Below are 17,466 nucleotides of genomic sequence, written 5' to 3' on the forward strand. Positions count from 1 at the left end.
CAGAGGAGGGTCAGAGAGAGAGGGAGACACAGAATCTGAAACAGGCTCTGGGCCCCGAGCTGTCAGCACAGAACCAGGCGGGGCTCGAACTCACGGACCGTGAGATCATGACCTGAGCTGAAGTCGGACGCTCAACCGACTGAGCCACCCAGGCACCCCTATCAAATCCTTTTTATACATATGGTCATATGATTTTCCTTCTTCAATCTTTTTTTTTTTTTTCAACGTTTATTTATTTTTGGGACAGAGAGAGACAGAGCATGAACGGGGGAGGGGCAGACAGAGAGGGAGACACAGAATCGGAAACAGGCTCCAGGCTCCGAGCCATCAGCCCAGAGCCCGATGCAGGGCTCGAACTCACGGACCGCGAGATCGTGACCTGGCTGAAGTCGGACGCTTAACCGACTGCGCCACCCAGGCGCCCAGATTTTCCTTCTTTATTGTATTGATTTGGTGAACTGTACTGATTGATTTTTAAATGTTGAATCACACATGTATTTCTGGCATAATGGTCCCTATGTATTTATTCTTTTTATCTATGTCTAGATTTTATTTGCCTATGTTTTGTTGATTTTTTTGTGTCTATTTTCATGGGGAATAGCATTCTGCATTTTTCTTTTCTTGTAATGTCTTTGGCTTTGGTTTCTGAGTAATGTTGGCTTTACAAAATGAGTTGGGAAGTGTTCTTTCCTCTTGTATTTTCTAGTTGAGTTTGTGCAGAATTGATACTTATTTCTTAAATGTTTGAAATGATCTGGGCCTAATTTTTCTTTGTTGGCAGTATAATGTTTTGATAAGGATTTTGTGATTTTGATAAGCCTGATTCACATCTGACTGTTAATTTCTCCTGGTGAGACCATAAGTAAGTTACTTAATCTCTGAGTAAACTGAACCTCAGTTTCCTAATTTATAAATTAGTGGCTATGAAGATTGAATCATGATATGTATCAGTTGTTCAATCCTTTATCATCCTATACTTACATATGTTAATTTATCCAAATTTTACTATTGTACTATACTACTTACTACTATTTATGCTATTTTTTTCAAATTTTTATTTAAATTCTAGTTAGTTAGCGTATAGTGTAATATTGGTTTCAGGAGTAGAATTTAATGATTCATCCTTACATATAATACCCAGTGCTCATCATAATAAGTGCCCTCCTTAATACCCATCATTCATTTAGCCCAACCCGCACCCATCTCTCTCCATCAACACTCAGTTTGTTCTCTATCATTCAGAGTCTCTTATGGTTTGCTTTCCTCTCTTTTCTTTTCCCCTTCCCATATGTTCATCTGTTTTGTTTCTTAAATTCTACATATGAGGAAAATCACGTGGGGTTTGTCTTTCTCTGACTGATTTATTTCACTTAGCACAATATATTCTAGCTCCATCCATGTCATTGGAAATGGCAAGATTTCATTCTTTTTGATGTCTGAGTAGTAGTATATTGTATATATATACATCTTCTTTATTCATTCATCAGTCGATGGACACTGGATTCTTTCCATAGTTTGGCTATTGTTGATAATACTGCTATAAACGTCAGGCAGCATGTATCCCTTTGAAACGGTATTTTTTTAATCCTTTGGGTAAATACTAGTAGTGCAATTGCTGGGTCGTAGGGTAGATCTATTTTTAACTTTTTGAGGAACTCCATACTATTTCCCAGAGTGGCTGCACCAGTTTGCATTCCCACCAACAGTATAAGAGGGTTCCCCCTTTCTCTGCATCCTCACCAATATCTGTTGTTTCCTGTGTTGTTAATTTTAGCCATTCTGATAGATGTGAGGTGATATCTCATCATGGTTTTGATTTGTGTTTCCCTGATGATGAGTGATGTTGAGCATCTTTTCATGTGTCTGTTAGCCATCTGGATGTCTTCTTTGGAAAAATGTCTATTCATGTCCTCTGCCCATTTCTTAACTGGATTATTTGTTTTTTGGGTGTTGAGTTTGATAGGTTCGTTACAGATTTTGGATACTAACACTTTATCCAATATATAATTCTTCTCCCATTCCATAGGCTACCTTTTAGTTTTGCTGGTTGTTTCCTTCACTGTGCAGAAGCTTTTTATCTTGATGAGGTCCCAATAGTTTATGTTTGCTTTTGTTTCCTTTGCCTCTAGCTATGTGTCTAGTAAGAAGCTGCTGCTGCTGAAGTCAAAGAGGTTGCTGCCTGTGTTCTCCTTTAGGATTTTGATGGTTTCCTGGCTCACATTTAGGTCTTTCCTCCATTTTGAGTTTACTTTTGTGTATGGTATTAGAAAGTGGTCCAGTTTCATTCTTCTGCAGGTTGCCGTCCAGTTTTGCCAACACCATTTTTTGAAGAGACTGTCTTTTTTCCATTGGATATTCTTTCCTGCCAAAGAATTAGTTGTCAAAGATTAGTTGGCCATACATTTGTGGATTCATTTTTGGGTTTTCTATTCTGTTCCACTGATCTATGTGTCTGTTTTTATGCCAGTACCTTACTGTCTTGATGACTACAGCTTTGTAATATAGCTTGAGGTCTGGAATCATGATGCCTTCTGCTTTTCTTTTCTTTTTCAGGATTGCTTTGGTTATTCATGGCCTTTAGGGGTTACATACAAATTTTAGGATTATTTGTTCTAGCTTTGTGGAAAATGCTGGTGATATTTTGATAGGGATTGCATTAAATGTGTAGATTACTTTGGGTAGTATAGACATTTCAATAATGTTCTTCCATGGAATTTCTTCCCATTTCTCTGTGTCCCCTTCAATTTCTTTCATAAGTATTCTATAGTTTTCATTACCATCCAGATCTTTTACCCCTTTGGTTAGGTTTATTCCTAGGTACCATATTGGTTTTGATGCAATTGTAAATGGGATTGATCTCTTGATTTATTTTTTTTTGCTGCTTCATTGTTGGTATATAGAATGGCAACAGATTTCTGTACATTGATTTTATATCCTATGACTTTGCTGAATTTATGTATTAGTTCTAGCAAATTTTTTGGTGGAGTCTTTCAGTTTTTCTACATAGAATGTCATGTTATCTGCAAATAGTGAAAGTTTGACTTCTTCCTTGTTTATTTGGGTGTTTATGCTATTATAATCCTTATTTTACAGGTAAGCAAGCTACCACAAAGGGAGATTCAGTAACTTGACCAGGGTTACTCTGGTAGCACATAATAGAGCCAGGATTTGAATTGAGACTGTCCGGTTCCTGGGTTACTGCTTTTAAGTGCTAAGCTGCACTAACTATAAAAATACCTATCTTTCGGGGCGCCTGGGTGGTGCAGTCGGTTAAGCGTCCGGCTTCAGCCAGGTCACGATCTCGCGGTCTGGGAGTTCGAGCCCCACGTCAGGCTCTGGGCTGATGGCTCGGAGCCTGGAGCCTGTTTCCGATTCTGTGTCTCCCTCTCTCTCTGCCCCTCCCCCGTTCATGCTCTGTCTCTCTCTGTCCCAAAAATAAATAAAAACATTGAAAAAAAAATTAAAAAAAAATACCTATCTTTCAGGGTTACTATTAGTATTAAATTAGACAATTCATGTAAGCAGCAAAATTTGTGTTATTTCAAAGTTGTTGTTTAGTAAATGGACATTGTTATTAATAATGTCAATTATTGTTAGTTTGAAGTCTAACTACTTTAGGATATTTTGAACCTGAAAGACCTATTGTATAGATACATTATCAAACACTCTCATTCAAGTTCACTGCAGTGAAATTCCATCAGCATTGGATGCACTGTACAAAGTGGTATTGTGAACATCAAATCTTATTAGGCATAGCAACTTGAATTCTTGCCCTGGTTCAGCACTTTTTTGTGTAATCCTGCTAAATAAGTCTCTCGGAATGTTAGTAAGTCTGTATAGTGAGGCTATGAAGAGTATCTCTTTGTATCTCTTTGACCTAAGTTGTTGAGTGGTTTCAAAAAGTATCTAAAGGTGCATTGGAAAATACAGCTAGTGCTAATATGAAATATAAATATTTGGTGTTCTAAGTTAAAAATCAAAAAAATCAAAATCCTTTGTTGACATATACATATATTGAGGTGATTCTTAATATCATTATTTACTATGGCTTAATACAGTTTGATGCCATTTAGTATCAGATTTTTCAGATCTTCATGGTGGTTATTCAAGCTTATATTATTTTTTATTTTTCCTTCCTTCCTTCCTTCCTTCCTTCCTTCCTTCCTTCCTTCCTTCCTTCCTTTCTCTCTCTCTCTCTCTCTCTCTCTCTCTCTCTCTCTCTCTCTCTGTCTCTCTCTCTTTCTTTCTTTCTTCCAGATGAGGTGATGCCTGGCATATGCCAAAATATTAGATTCACTTTGTTTATTTGAAAATTACAAAGATAACCTAAAAGGTGGCATCATCAGCTCAAAAAGTATTTTGCCCTATTTTTTAGTTAGCAAGACTTATTTTAGTGTTTTACTGATATATCTCATTATTTCAAAGTATATAATGCAATGGGGTGCCTGGGTGGTTCAGCTGGTTAAGCCTCTGACTCTTGGTCTCGGCTCAGGTTGTGATCTTGTGGTTCGTGAATTTGAGCCCTGCATTGGACTCCACACTGTCAGATTGGATCCTGTTTGGGATTCTCTCTCTCCCCCTTTCTCTGGCCTCCCCACGTGTACTTTTTCTCTCTCTCAAAATAAATCAATAAACTTTAAAAAATTAAAAAGAAAACAAAGTATATAGTGCAATGACCTATTGTATGTATGTTATTAATTAAAGCTGAGAGTGGTGTGGAAGATTGACACATGGGGCATTTTGACAGAAGGTTATAAAAAAGCTTTATGTTGTGAACTTTAATAGTTATTGTACAGAATGCCAAAAGCTAAGAAACCATGATAATTTAGGGAAAGTATAATAACATTGTTTTTTTTTTTTTTTTTTTTGTGAATTATAGCTGACTTTGGGCTGGCAAAGCAAAAACAAGAAAACAGTAAACTAACATCTGTTGTTGGAACAATCCTGTATTCCTGGTAAGGACAATTATTTTATGGTTCTCAAACATCATACTTAACTGATTTAGGCTTTAGTTTCATGTCTTGGCTTGCAAAGGAAAGATGCCTTTAGGAAAAGAAGCTTATTTAATGTTCAGCTCAATTACCCAGATAATACACATGTACACAATTATACATCATTATGTACATTTGAAACAACAACAAAAAATTATCTTTCCTCTAAGGTGACTCTGCCCCTCACGGGGACTGCTTTTATTATTTGTAAATCCAAATGATCCTTGGCATATAGTGGGTGGGCAATTTTTGTTTATGAATCTGTGAATGACCTAGTAGATTTGCTACTCATCATGACACTTGGAATATTGTATTGCACTTACTTGAAAAATGAACGTTTTTTTCTCTTTGCCTGTAAACATCCAGAGGCAGGAGAAAGGTTTTTTGTGTCCTAATACATATCCCAGCATCTAGCTACTAATGGGTGCTGAATAAAGTTTATTATGTGAATGAATAAATGATGACATATATATATACTTAGACATATGTTTATAAAGCTGTTTGCTTCTTGGGGAAATGAATGTTTATATTTTGATGAATTAAGACGCTTGTAACTTATTTAATGTGCTTCGAGGGTTCCTTTACCATTCTTTAATTATTAGGAAGTAAGAATTTTCTTTTGTTGATCACATATCATTTGTTCATGAATCTTTTGAAATTAATAAACAGATAAAGTAATCCATAGACCTAACAGATTCAGGGAAATAGTCTTAAATCTTATTCAACAGGTCAAGCAATCAAGACACTTCCATCTTCTTTTTTTAATCTAGTCTGTTGTTGTGCAATTGATTCCTGGGGATACAATTCAGAATAAATCTTCTCAAGGGAGGGTGGAAATTCTCTGTAAGTAACAGTCTCATTTGAAAAAGTCCTTTCCTACAGAAATGTTCAGAAGAGTGTGAGCGTTCTGGCCAGGGTTCTGATACTGCTGGCCACTATTCTCTCAAGTTGTAATTGTTCCAAAGTTAAGACGTCTCTTAATAAATTGCTTGACATGTGCAATTCCTTTTGAATTTTCCATATCCTCATTTTCTGAATTTGTGAACTGGACAGAAATAAAGCAGATATATTTTATGGTCCCTGCTCTGAGTCTCATACCTCCCTGCCTTTTAAAGAATTGTCTCTTTAGCCATCCCCAGAGTGTTTCCCTCCAAATTCTGTAATTTTTGTGCAATCCTGAGCTTCTCTGAGCCTATTAACGTGGACAGGGGATGTCTGTCCCTGCCCTGCAGGGTCCTGAGAGTTCCACGAGTCTGATATGCCCCTGGTGTTTGCCCTTTCCTTTTGCCTTTGCTTCCTCAGATATTACCTTATTTAATGGAAGAAAGTTCTGTTTATCAACTCTGGTAGGAGGTGCCTCAGAGCATTCTTTATGCTGTATGTCAGCTGCTAGATAAATGGTTTGTGCACACTGGACTGATTGTGCTGGAACACAAGGTCAATAAAAGCCCCTTTCCTTCCTCTGATTTGATTCATTATGAGGCAGGGTCATTGTTATCCTTCTCGTGGAAAATAATCCCCAAATATGGTCTTTGGTTCCGATATGTATCTGTATGTCTTACTTCAGTTCCAGAGTCCAAGACTGCACCCTATCTTCAATTGCATTTTCAGAGCAGATGTTAGAGTTTGAAGCTCTGAGAAACATTTTAGGCTCGTTCTTCATGCAACGCTTGTTTGGGACTTCTGGATGATAAGCAAGTGTGAGCTAATGTAAACAGAAAACTTTGACTGCTCTTGGAATGGGAATTCTTTGAGACTTTATTGCTTAGCCTAATTTCACTAACATTATAACATTAGATAATTTAAGAGAATGCTGGGGACGTTTCCATTGGATGGATCAAAATAAACCTGTATGTAAACCTGGGCAAGCAGAGACAAAGTAAAGCACGCCCAACTATTGACTGCACCTCTTTCATTCTTAAAAATGCTGTAATGTACCCAGAACTCTGAAACTCTTAAATGGCTTAAAACACTTCAGTAGCTTCCAGTTGCCCATGATTTAAAGGCCAAGTCCTCAGTATGACTACAAGCCCACGACCCTGCACACTGTAGCCTCTGCCAAGTCATCAGCTTTACTTTAGCCTGGACCTCACTTGGTGGATCTCTAGCTGTTGCCTATGTGTTCCCACTGACCACAGGGCTTTAGCAAATGCTGCTCCCACTGCCTGGAATACTCTTTTTTCCACTGGCCATCTGGTTAATTCTTTCTCATCCTCCACGACTCAGTTGGAATGTAGTCTCCTTAGGTAACCACCCCCACCCCCCGACCCCACCCAGAGCAGGTTTCCCCTGGTCTACATACTCCATGCACTTTGCCTTCATATGGTTGAACTTTTCATTTATTTTGTGATAGACCCGGGTGATTTTGTTTACCGCTATCCCCAGCACTGAGCCCAGAGTCTGGTATTTTATAGGCTCACAAGAAGTATTTACTGTATGAAAGATCTAGTATTTGCATAGTTATGAACAATACTTGAAACAAAAAGAAAACTGCTCCTTTCCACTTTACCAGAATTTTAATCTTCTATCACTCTCCCACTTTGCTGATCCTTCAGATCTTCAGAATGCTCCTACACGGTTTCTGTTTCTCCAGGTAGCTACAGAGCTTACTTCCTTACTTCTGGTATCTGCTTAAATGTTGCTTCTGTAGAGAGGTTTTCCTGATCACCAATCCCAAACGGCAGCCTCCTTCAGACTCTGAAGGAGTCCCTTTATTTTGCTTTATATTTTCACAGCACCTGCTTCTATCTGACATTATGTTATTAGTTTAATTAGTTTAATTTTAATTGTTATTATTATTTTAATCAGTCTCTCCCACTACATGAAATCCATGACAGTAGGGCTGTTGTCTCTTTTGTTCACTGTTGTTTCCTTGGGGCCTGGGGGAGTAGACTGATAGAATCCTAATAAATATTTTGAATTATTAAAATGAAAATAAGTCATCCTGTTTTGGGTTTGTCTGAAAATGTCTTTTTTAAAACTTTATTAAGTAATTGGGAAAAATTGACCAATAGAGTTGTATATATTTAAAGCATACAGCACAGTGATTGGCTTTACGTATATGTTGTGGGATGATTATTAAGATCAGGATCATTGGGGCGCCTGGGTGGCACAGTCGGTTAAGCGTCCGACTTCAGCCAGGTCACGATCTTGCAGTCCGTGAGTTCGAGCCCCGCGTCGGGCTCTGGGCTGATGGCTCAGAGCCTGGAGCCTGTTTCTGATTCTGTGTCTCCCTCTCTCTCTGCCCCTCCCCCGTTCATGCTCTGTCTCTCTCTGTCCCAAAAAAAATAAATAAACGGTGAAAAAAAAAATTAAAAAAAAAAAATTAAAAAAAAAGATCAGGATCATTAACACATCCATCTAATAGTTAAACTGTGTTTCTGTTGTGTTCTCGTTAGAATGCTCAAGGTCTACTCTTAGCAACTTCCAAGCAAACAATACCATCTTATTAATCACAGGCACCATGTGGTACTTTAGAGCCTCAGAACTCATTCTTCTTAGAACTGAAAGTTTGTACCCTTTGACATGTATCTCCCGATCTCGCCCCCACCCCCGGCCCTGGGCAGTCACCATTCTACTCTCAGCTTTTTTTTTTTTTTTTTTTGGTTCTTGTCTGTCTGGTTTTACTTAGCACAATATCCTCTTTGTTCATTCAGGTTGTTGCAAATGGCAGAATTTCCTTCCTTTTAATGGCTGAATAATATTCATATATATATATATATATATCCCACATTCTGTATTTTAATATGGTTAAAAATCCATGTGCATTTTTATTAGGGTCTAAAGCACTAACACATCTTTGAATTTTTCTGACTTTTGCCTTCGTGAAGGCTAAAGGGAACATTTTTATTTTTTTATTATTATTTTTTAATATATGAAATTTATTGTCAAATTGGTTTCCAGACAACACCCAGTGCTCATCCCGAAAGATGCCCTCTTCATTGCCCATCACCTACCCTCCCCTCCCTCCCACCCCCCATCATAAAGGGAACATTTTTAGTTTGAAACAATGAGTACCTTAATGCCAGGGTCTGTTGTATTTTTTTCTATTTATTTATCCGTATATCTTGTATAGTTTCTGGAACAGTAAACAATGGGATTGCTAGGATATTATCATTAAAAAAATGTAGAATGATTGTAAATTATTGAGACGAGTATTCTTCTATAACTGATAAATTGGTCCTGAGGGAAATTGCTAAAGAGGAATTTTAAAAAATAAGAGCATACTTGGAAAGACAATGTAGAAAGGCAGGTTGGTAGGGCCATTATTAAGATCTTAGGCTCTCGAATCAGACTGCCTGGGTTTAAGTCCTGGGTCTGCTGTTAAAAGAGTTATAAATTATTGAACTTCTCTGTGCCTCAGTTTCCTCATCTATAATCTAGGATTATTACTTACCTTCTAGTGCTTATCATCAGATTAAGTGAGGTGGTATACATTGAGTGCTTGGAACCGTTACTCTAAAATTTGAAAGGATGGTGTTCATTTGAATATGTATATTGTATTGTGTCTAAGAATCGGATTCATTTCGTAATAATCACAATAGGGAAGAATTACTTATGCTGTATTTATTTATAGCTCCTTTTCCCTCCCTGTCTCTATATTTGCTCCCTGAATGGCTGCTTTGGTTGCTAGGAGAGGACGGGATTTTTCTAGCAGCCAGGCCCAAGCAGCTGAGGAGTGTGAGAGGGAAGGAGTATGTGTTTAGCATGCAAAGACAGGGAACCTGGAGGAACAGAATTTTCCATAGTGGGACCCTGAGCAGGTGAGTTGTGGGGATACTTTTACCTGTAATTGCTTTTGTTAATGGCTTCTCTGTGCCCTAGCAGGATAAGATATACCTGAATAATATCACTCTTTTCTGCCCACAGACCCTCCAAGACTCTATAAATACACACACACACATGAGAGAGAGAGAGAGAGAGAGAGAGAGAGAGAGAGAGAGAGAGAGAGAGAGAGGACTATTTTGTTATCTGCTTAGTTAAGGTAGGAGTGAATTTTGATCCAATTCAGGATTTAATTATACAAATAAAACTCTAAATACATCTTAAGACTCAATGGAGTAGGTCACAAGGTCTCATTAATTTAAATGGAAGCTACTGAATAGAAACTACCAGAGAGCACTAATAATGGTGTTCCACTCTATAGTGTTTAGCATTGTGTCGCCAACTACATATTTTTACTTATTTTTACTTATCTAACACTTGAATGGAATTTACTAAGTGACAGGCACTGTTGTAAGGCTCTGTAAATATTAAGTTATTTAATCTTCCAGCCTCCTTTAACATAAAGCGACTATCTTAAGTAATCGCTGGGGAAGTTGAATGATCCTGCCCAACATCACAGCCAGGAAGTGGAAAAGCCTGAATTTAAGTTCAGACAGCCTGACTGCAGGAATGTGTGTTCCTAAGCACTCTGCTGTGCTGCTTGATAACTGGTCAGCCACCGGTAGACTGAACTCATTTGGCAGGAAGGAGAGATACCGTACACGACTCATGGCCGCTTTAGGAATGTTGTGATTTGTCCACTAGAATGTATACCTGTAAGTTAGCCCTCATCGCGCATGTAGTATTTGCCAGGTTTTACTCTGAACTGAATATTAAAAATTCTTGTTTTACATTTTTTTTCTAACTTCCACGGTTGTTTTCTCATCACTCAACACTTTTAAACAATTTTAGATGAGTCTTGAATACTGATGACAGATTTAATATCCAGAGACATTCTGAATCCTAACTGAATAGTTATGGAGTTTCTAGAAAAGAAAAAAAAATGCAAATCAAGAACATTTATGCCTTTGTATATTAGTGTCTTTGATTCCATTGACATCGCAGGAAATGTATAAATGGAAAACGATACCTTAAGAGTATCCAGTTAGGATACGGCTAGTTCGCATGTTGTATGTCTGTGGCAATGTGAAACACTGGCGTGGCCTAGATTAGGAGTTTGAATATAGATGCATAAGGAGATGTATATTATGGATTTTTGAGGGTCTAATTTGTTCTGAACTCCCCAGCAGCACCAAAAGCAAGAAAGGGAGTTCTCTGATGATTGATTTTGTCAGTGGAAGTCCTTGCTCCTTCATCAACTAGTCATTCCAAATCCCGTATCTTCGGTCTTTATTTTACAGACCTGTAAACAATACAATGAACTTCTTTACCTACGTGTGCCTGAATTATTTTTCTAGTTTGTCATTTTAAACACTTGATATCCAAGTTATGTAGAATATTCCACATTTCCTATTGAAAGTAGATGTGAGAGGGATTACAGGATGGCCCGATGTCTTACTGTAATATGTTTTTCTGAAGGGGAAAGGTGGTTTGACCAAAAGAAATGCCCTCCTGTACTTAAACACAAATTCATTTATTGGATAATTAAGGAATTAGATGAATTATTTGATGATGGGAAAATGTATATTTTAGTTATCTACTGTTACAGAACAAATCTTCCCAAAATGTAATTGCTTAACAACAGTTTGTGTGGGTGTTCTATGCAGTTCCTCTGTTGGTTCCATTGGGCTCACTTATGTGGATGCATTCAGTTGAAGTATTGTCTTGTCCAGAAGGTCCAAGATGGCCTCACGTATCTGACAGTGGGTGTTGACTCTAGGCGAGGGCCCTTTGAATCTGGTCCAGGTGGCCTTTTGTTTATGTGCCTGTGATAGAGTGGCATTTCAAGAGGGCTCCCCTAGATCATCTCATGCCTATACTGCCTACCCCTGGCCCATGATGGAAATTGCAGGAAGCCTCTTACACCTGCAATGTTCCTCTAACACTGTCTGCTGAGAAAGCTTAACACTATATAGGAGAAATACTTAAAGGAATGCCATTGCTTATTGAAGGGCTCATTAGGAGCTAAGAGGCATTAAACCGATAGCTGAGACACTAACTCTAGGGTTTGGCCCCGCATACCTGAGGATGAGGCATTAGTAGAATAGGGCCACACCACTGCCATGGCATTGTCAATACCTTTATTCCCTCCATACAATACAATACACTACAATACAATTCATTTTTCTGTACCTCAAGCATTGGTACATCTCCAGAGTGCGAAAATGAAATCCTTCAGTTCAATTCTTAACAGACTCAGCATATTTAGGGGAGAGCAGGAGCTGTGGTTTGGATGGGTTGGGATTTATGTTGGTATAGCGAGGGACCTGGAATTTTCCTGTTGGCATTATAGAGCCACTGGATATCTCTCTGCATGGCAGTTACTTAATGGAAATACTGTTTTCCAGAAGATCCACAGAGTGAAACTGAGGAAGGGAGCCATGTGTGTTTATCCCTTCACCTGTTTTTTATATAGATATCCCAGCACTTGCCAGGAGAAGATAACTTAGTCCTTTCCCATGGGGAGAATTCAACTTAATTTGGGGACACACACACACACACACACACACACACACACACGAGTAGAAGGATCAAGGACTAGTAAGCCACACAGTGCTTATATGAGCCTCTGTCAGGTGCACAGAGAAGGTCCCCAGGGACAGTACAGAAGCCATGGGTAGGACAGGGACCTACCAGTGCTGCAGAACTTGAGGAACAGGCCCAAGGTGGGGCAGTGGGCACTAGGCATTATACTTCTCTGTGTGATGATTGTGCCATGGTCCGTGCACTGTGCAGGGTTCATGCAAAGTGACCTATATTTTCCTCCCATACAGACACTATGACAGGACTTGCTTGGAAGTGGCTGACATCAAATGGTCAGAAGGGAGGAAGAGAAAACAGTGATGAGGGTAAACAGAGAAAGGAAACTGTGGGGGAAGTCAGAGGATTTAAACAAGGGGGAAATATGAAGGCCAAATTATCATATCAGAGGCAAAGGAATCGAAACATCTTAGGGGTGCCTGTTTGGCTCAGTTGGTTAAGTGTCCAACTCTTGGTTTCCATTCAGGTCATGATCTCATGGTTCATGAGTTCAAGCCCCGTGTCAGGCTCTGTGGAGACAGTGTGGAGCCTGCTTTCAATTCTCTCTCTCTCTGCCCCTCTCTCTCTCTGCCTGTCCCACATACTCTCTCTCTCAAAATAAATATATAAACTTAAAAATAAAGAAACATTTTAGTTATTTTGCAGTGCTACATTCAACCTATTTTATTCTTATGAATAATTCTTATGATATAGGATCGGTATGGTCGTATATCCCTTACCAATCATATATCCTTTTACATCAATTTATTTCATAACTTATTTAGCTAATAGTAATACTCTTGACGATTATTACATTTTAAACTTAAATTTAATTATTTATTTTTAATCTCGGATTTCAGAATGCCCATACAATCCTAGGAGAGGCTATAGCACAATGCCAATAAAAGAAAACCTCTTTTGAAGTGGCAGATATTTTCTTCTCTAAAACAGTAAGGTGATAGTTACAAGTCCAATGTCTTGAAATTCAGGCTGCCTTTGCAATAAACTGTCAATCTGTGACACTATTATGGCCTATAATAAAATTATAAAGTAAAGATTTGAAAATGTGAGCTGTAGGTAACTTTGATACACATTGGTAACACTTGGCCATTTCAAAACTTCCTTTTCACAGAAATGGATACTTGCAGGAGCCACATATTTGGTGGGTAAATTTTGAAGATTTTATATATATGTGTATTACTTAATCTCATCTTAGTGCTCTAGGGTTTCAGGAGAACCTTATCTATTCTCCGTAAAGCATTTGCCTCTCTGTCTACCCAGATCCTCTTACCTTGTTTATTCTAAATTTATTTTTCAATTTTTATAACAAAGGCTGCTTCATCCATAAATTTCATAAACTGTGCTCCAACTAGCAGCAGTGACAGTAGTAGTGAGATGTCATTGGGTTGGCCTGCAGGGCTGTCCTGTCTTAGGACCCAATGACATAGTGCAGACTCTAGGCTGGACAGCCTGGGTTTCATCCTGGCTCTATGCCTTCCTGTTTGAATTAGGGCAAGTAATGTACTATTTCTGGGTTTCAGTTTCCTTATCTGAAATGGTGGAGCTGGTGGCGATAATGATAGTTTCCACTTCAACAGTTTGTTGTGAGGATTGAAAAGATAGATGATAGATACATAGGTAGGTAGAAAAATAGAGTGAGTTAGTAGATAGCACTAGCATCCTGAGTATAGCAGGGATTCAATAAATATCAGCTGTTTCTATGCTGGGAGCAACAACTTTATTCTTTAGGAAAAAAACTTTTCCCCAATCCACTCCAAGTACCGCTCCAAGTGGTTTAGTAATTCCCATGGCTTTGGAGATCTTACCTCTCTGGCCTATTTGGGCTGCCCAGACTTGGTGCTTCTCCCAATAAGGTGGGCCACTCCCAGCATTCCTGACCCTGTTGGGAAAATGGCAGTGGGGTGGGGAGGCGGGGGGGTTCTCTTCATTGAAGCTGATCCAATTAGAATTCTTCCCTGAGAATGTGTTCAACTGGGACTCAGTGAAGAGGTGAAGCTGAGATGTGAAAGGCCCTGGAATGTTTGGTGGCCATGTTTGTGGCCGTGGTGGAGGTCCATCTGAGAGAAAGAGGCCAACACTTGTAGAGAACAGGAGGGAAAGTTCTAGCAATGTCCAGACCCTAGATTCCATTTTCCTTAAAACCCAGCTACAACTTTGCTTTCCTTGCATGTACAGAAGACTTTCAATGAAAACCTTCTAGTTGCCTACCGTTGCTACACGCCTTTCACTTGACTCAGTCCAGGTTGCCCCAGGGCACACTCTGAGACGAGGGTTCATGTGCAAGTGGTTTGTTATGGAGGGGGTCCTGGGAAACAAGAGTGGAGGAGTGGGGAAGTGAGACAAGGAAGGGAAGGCAGCAGACAAAGAGTTTCTTGGGACAGGTCACCACTGGGCAACTGGAGGTTATTTTAAATGAATTACTCAGTGATCTCACTCAAAAGGAGAGAGTGGGGTGATTATAGTAGCTCATAACCACCGTTGTTAAGGGTTGTTCCTGGGTAATTCACTGATGCTTCAGGCCTTTTGTGCCACTGCCAGAGAAGGTCTAGGGGGTTAAGAAAAATCCTCACAGATGCAAATTGTTAGAATTCAGGCCAGTATGCTCTGAAGAAGTAAGGGTGAAGGGGAGTAGGCAAGATGCCTACAGCACCTTCTTTGACTCACAAGGGAAAATGCTCTAAATGCATGAGAAGTACACTTGCAGCGTGGCCTCAAAATCTTTGTGCAAGCCAGGCAGAAGCATATTTGGTCCTCTTTTGGTTCTTTGAGCAAATCTAAAATTTTCCCAACTCTTCCTGGATGTAGTCTTCTTCTTCTTTTAAGTTTATTTATTTATTTTGAGGGAGCCAGAGAGCGTGAGTGAGAGCAGGGGAGGGGTGGAGAGAGAGAGGGAAATAGAGAATCCTAAGCAGGTTCCATGACATCAGCACAGAGCTTGATGTGGGGCTCAAACTTACGAACTGTGAGATAATGACTTGAACTAAAATCAAAAGTTGGATGCGTAACAGACTGAGCCACCCAGGTGCCCTGGACACAGTCTTCTATGTCAATAGTTGGAAGTCATTATAAAGAAGTCCCAGGGGCGCCTGGGTGGCTCAGTCAGTTAAGCGCCAAGCTTCAGCTCAGGTCATGATTTCATGGTTCACGAGTTGGAGCCCTATGTCAGGCTCTGTGCTGACAGCTCAGAGCCTGGAGCCCGCTTCTGATTCTGTTCTCCCTCTCTGCCCCTTCCCCGCTCACAAATTCTCTTTCAAAAATAAAACAAACATTAAGAAGATAAAATTTTAAAAAGTCCCTGACAACTGGTTTTAGATTTTCCTCATAGTTAGATGGAGGTGAGAAAAAAAAAAAAATTTTTTTTTTTCACAGTCTCACCCGGAGAGACTTTGCCTCCCTATAGTTCTGGACTTTGTAAATAAGACGGCAATGTGACATTGATGCTGTAATGATTATTTGAAAATAGATGTGAAAGTAAGAGATGTAAATCAGAAGCAGATAGGAATCTTCTGTGAGAGTGTCTACTAGCTTGAATAAAGACTGTCTGAAGTTTACTTGGAAGTTGTTTGACTACTTTTTAAAAATCAGTCTTTTGTGAAGGAGCAAGACTATAAATTTTTATGCGATTTTATATTTAGAGGAAGGCATTTGTATAATTATATACTATAATTGAGAGATTGTATTATCCTTCTTTGCAGAATTACCATAATTACTTTATTTAGTTATGAACTTGAATTTTAAAAGCTAGTGATACTTGCCTTGACTACAAATACAAAATGTGTGATGTCAACCGATATGCTAGCTATTTTTTTAAACATCATTAGAGACAAGCAAATGGCAGTCAGTGTACAATGAGAAATTTCAAGACTGTTGGGTCTGAATCTAATTTCTGTTTGTGACTCAAAGTAGGCAGCGCTTGATAATTTGATGGCTGGAGTGTAATCGCTGGGTGAATGAATGTAATCTATTTGTTTAATTGCCCAGACTCCTCACTGTATTTACAGTTAATTGGTTCTCATTATGGTCCTCCTAATAGATACCATAAAGGCAATAGGATTAGAGAAACCTGAAAAAGAACATTTAATTTGTGTTCTTTCTTGAAGCAGAGACCTAACAAGTGTTTATCTGGTTCATTTTTCACCATCTTCATGACAGGTTAAGGGGGAAAAAGTCTCCAAGGAAGGTGATTTATAAATTCTTTTCATTGTTTTGGGCTTTGACATTTTCTGTACCCAGAAAGCCAAAACCCCAAGTGTTCTTATGTCTAATTGAAGTCCTTTTCTTACGACTTGAAATTCTTTCTGGATTTGAGTGACCATGCAAAGCAGCTGATCACTACCCACCATTTAACAGTTCCTCATAGAATGAAAGATTCTAAGTCTTTTCTTTTAAATTTCTTCTTTCTTTCTTAATAGCTCTAAACCTTCAATTCAGGCTTCTAGATACTCCACACAAAAATCTGCCCATACTAAACATTTTCTAATGTGTTAGGAAAGCCACATGGATTCGTCTGACTAGGAGGAATCCAAGTTCCTTTTTTAAAGTGTAATTTCAGTGCTGCATTTTTAGCTCAAATATATGCATTTTTTCCACATACGGGCTGGTTTTACTTCATTTCATTTACTGACTTCATTTACTGATGAAGCAAATTAAAATTGTAAATGTACCTAAAAGATTTTCCAGTCAGCCTTCTCTTGCCTTCCTCCTTCCCCATGGTTACCCTCCCTACCAATCCTGGAGCTTTCCTATATCCGTTGGGTTTCAGGTAATTTGCAAAGAATTTGATTGAAAATAAATTGGTTGTGGTGACAATGTAAACAGATAATGAATTTACTTTAAATGAACATTTCTCATCACTGATTTTTAAAATCTATTGTAATTTTCAGAAATGCTTATATTGTTTTTAGATACATAAACGTTTTTACTTATTTTTAATTTTTCTTCTTTCCCCTGTGTATTTGATATCTTATTTCTAGGTTATTTTCAGCTAGTGTGGGTATTGAACAGTGAAATGTGGGGCTGGTTAGGTTGATTAGGTAAATAATGGTAAGTG

General features: G+C 38.7%; 1 protein-coding gene across 16 annotated transcripts in view; it reads left to right on the top strand.

Moving 5' to 3' along the window:
• NEK10 (NIMA related kinase 10) overlaps nucleotides 1-17,466 on the top strand; it is a 228,850-nt gene that overhangs the window by 90,013 nt on the left and 121,371 nt on the right. For all 16 annotated transcript variants that reach the window (XR_015239919.1, XM_086674176.1, XM_086674172.1 and 13 more), the window contains one exon: nucleotides 4,880-4,955. Coding sequence is in view for 15 of the 16 variants with exons in the window: in XM_086674176.1 (XP_086530302.1) it covers nucleotides 4,880-4,955 (76 nt within the window). In the remaining variant the exon portion in view is untranslated. The remainder of the gene's footprint in view (nucleotides 1-4,879; nucleotides 4,956-17,466) is intronic.

This window comes from Puma concolor, chromosome C2 (assembly GCF_028749965.1).
Source record: "Puma concolor isolate L17-30 chromosome C2, mPumCon1.1.hap2, whole genome shotgun sequence".
Taxonomy (NCBI): Eukaryota; Metazoa; Chordata; class Mammalia; order Carnivora; family Felidae; genus Puma; species Puma concolor.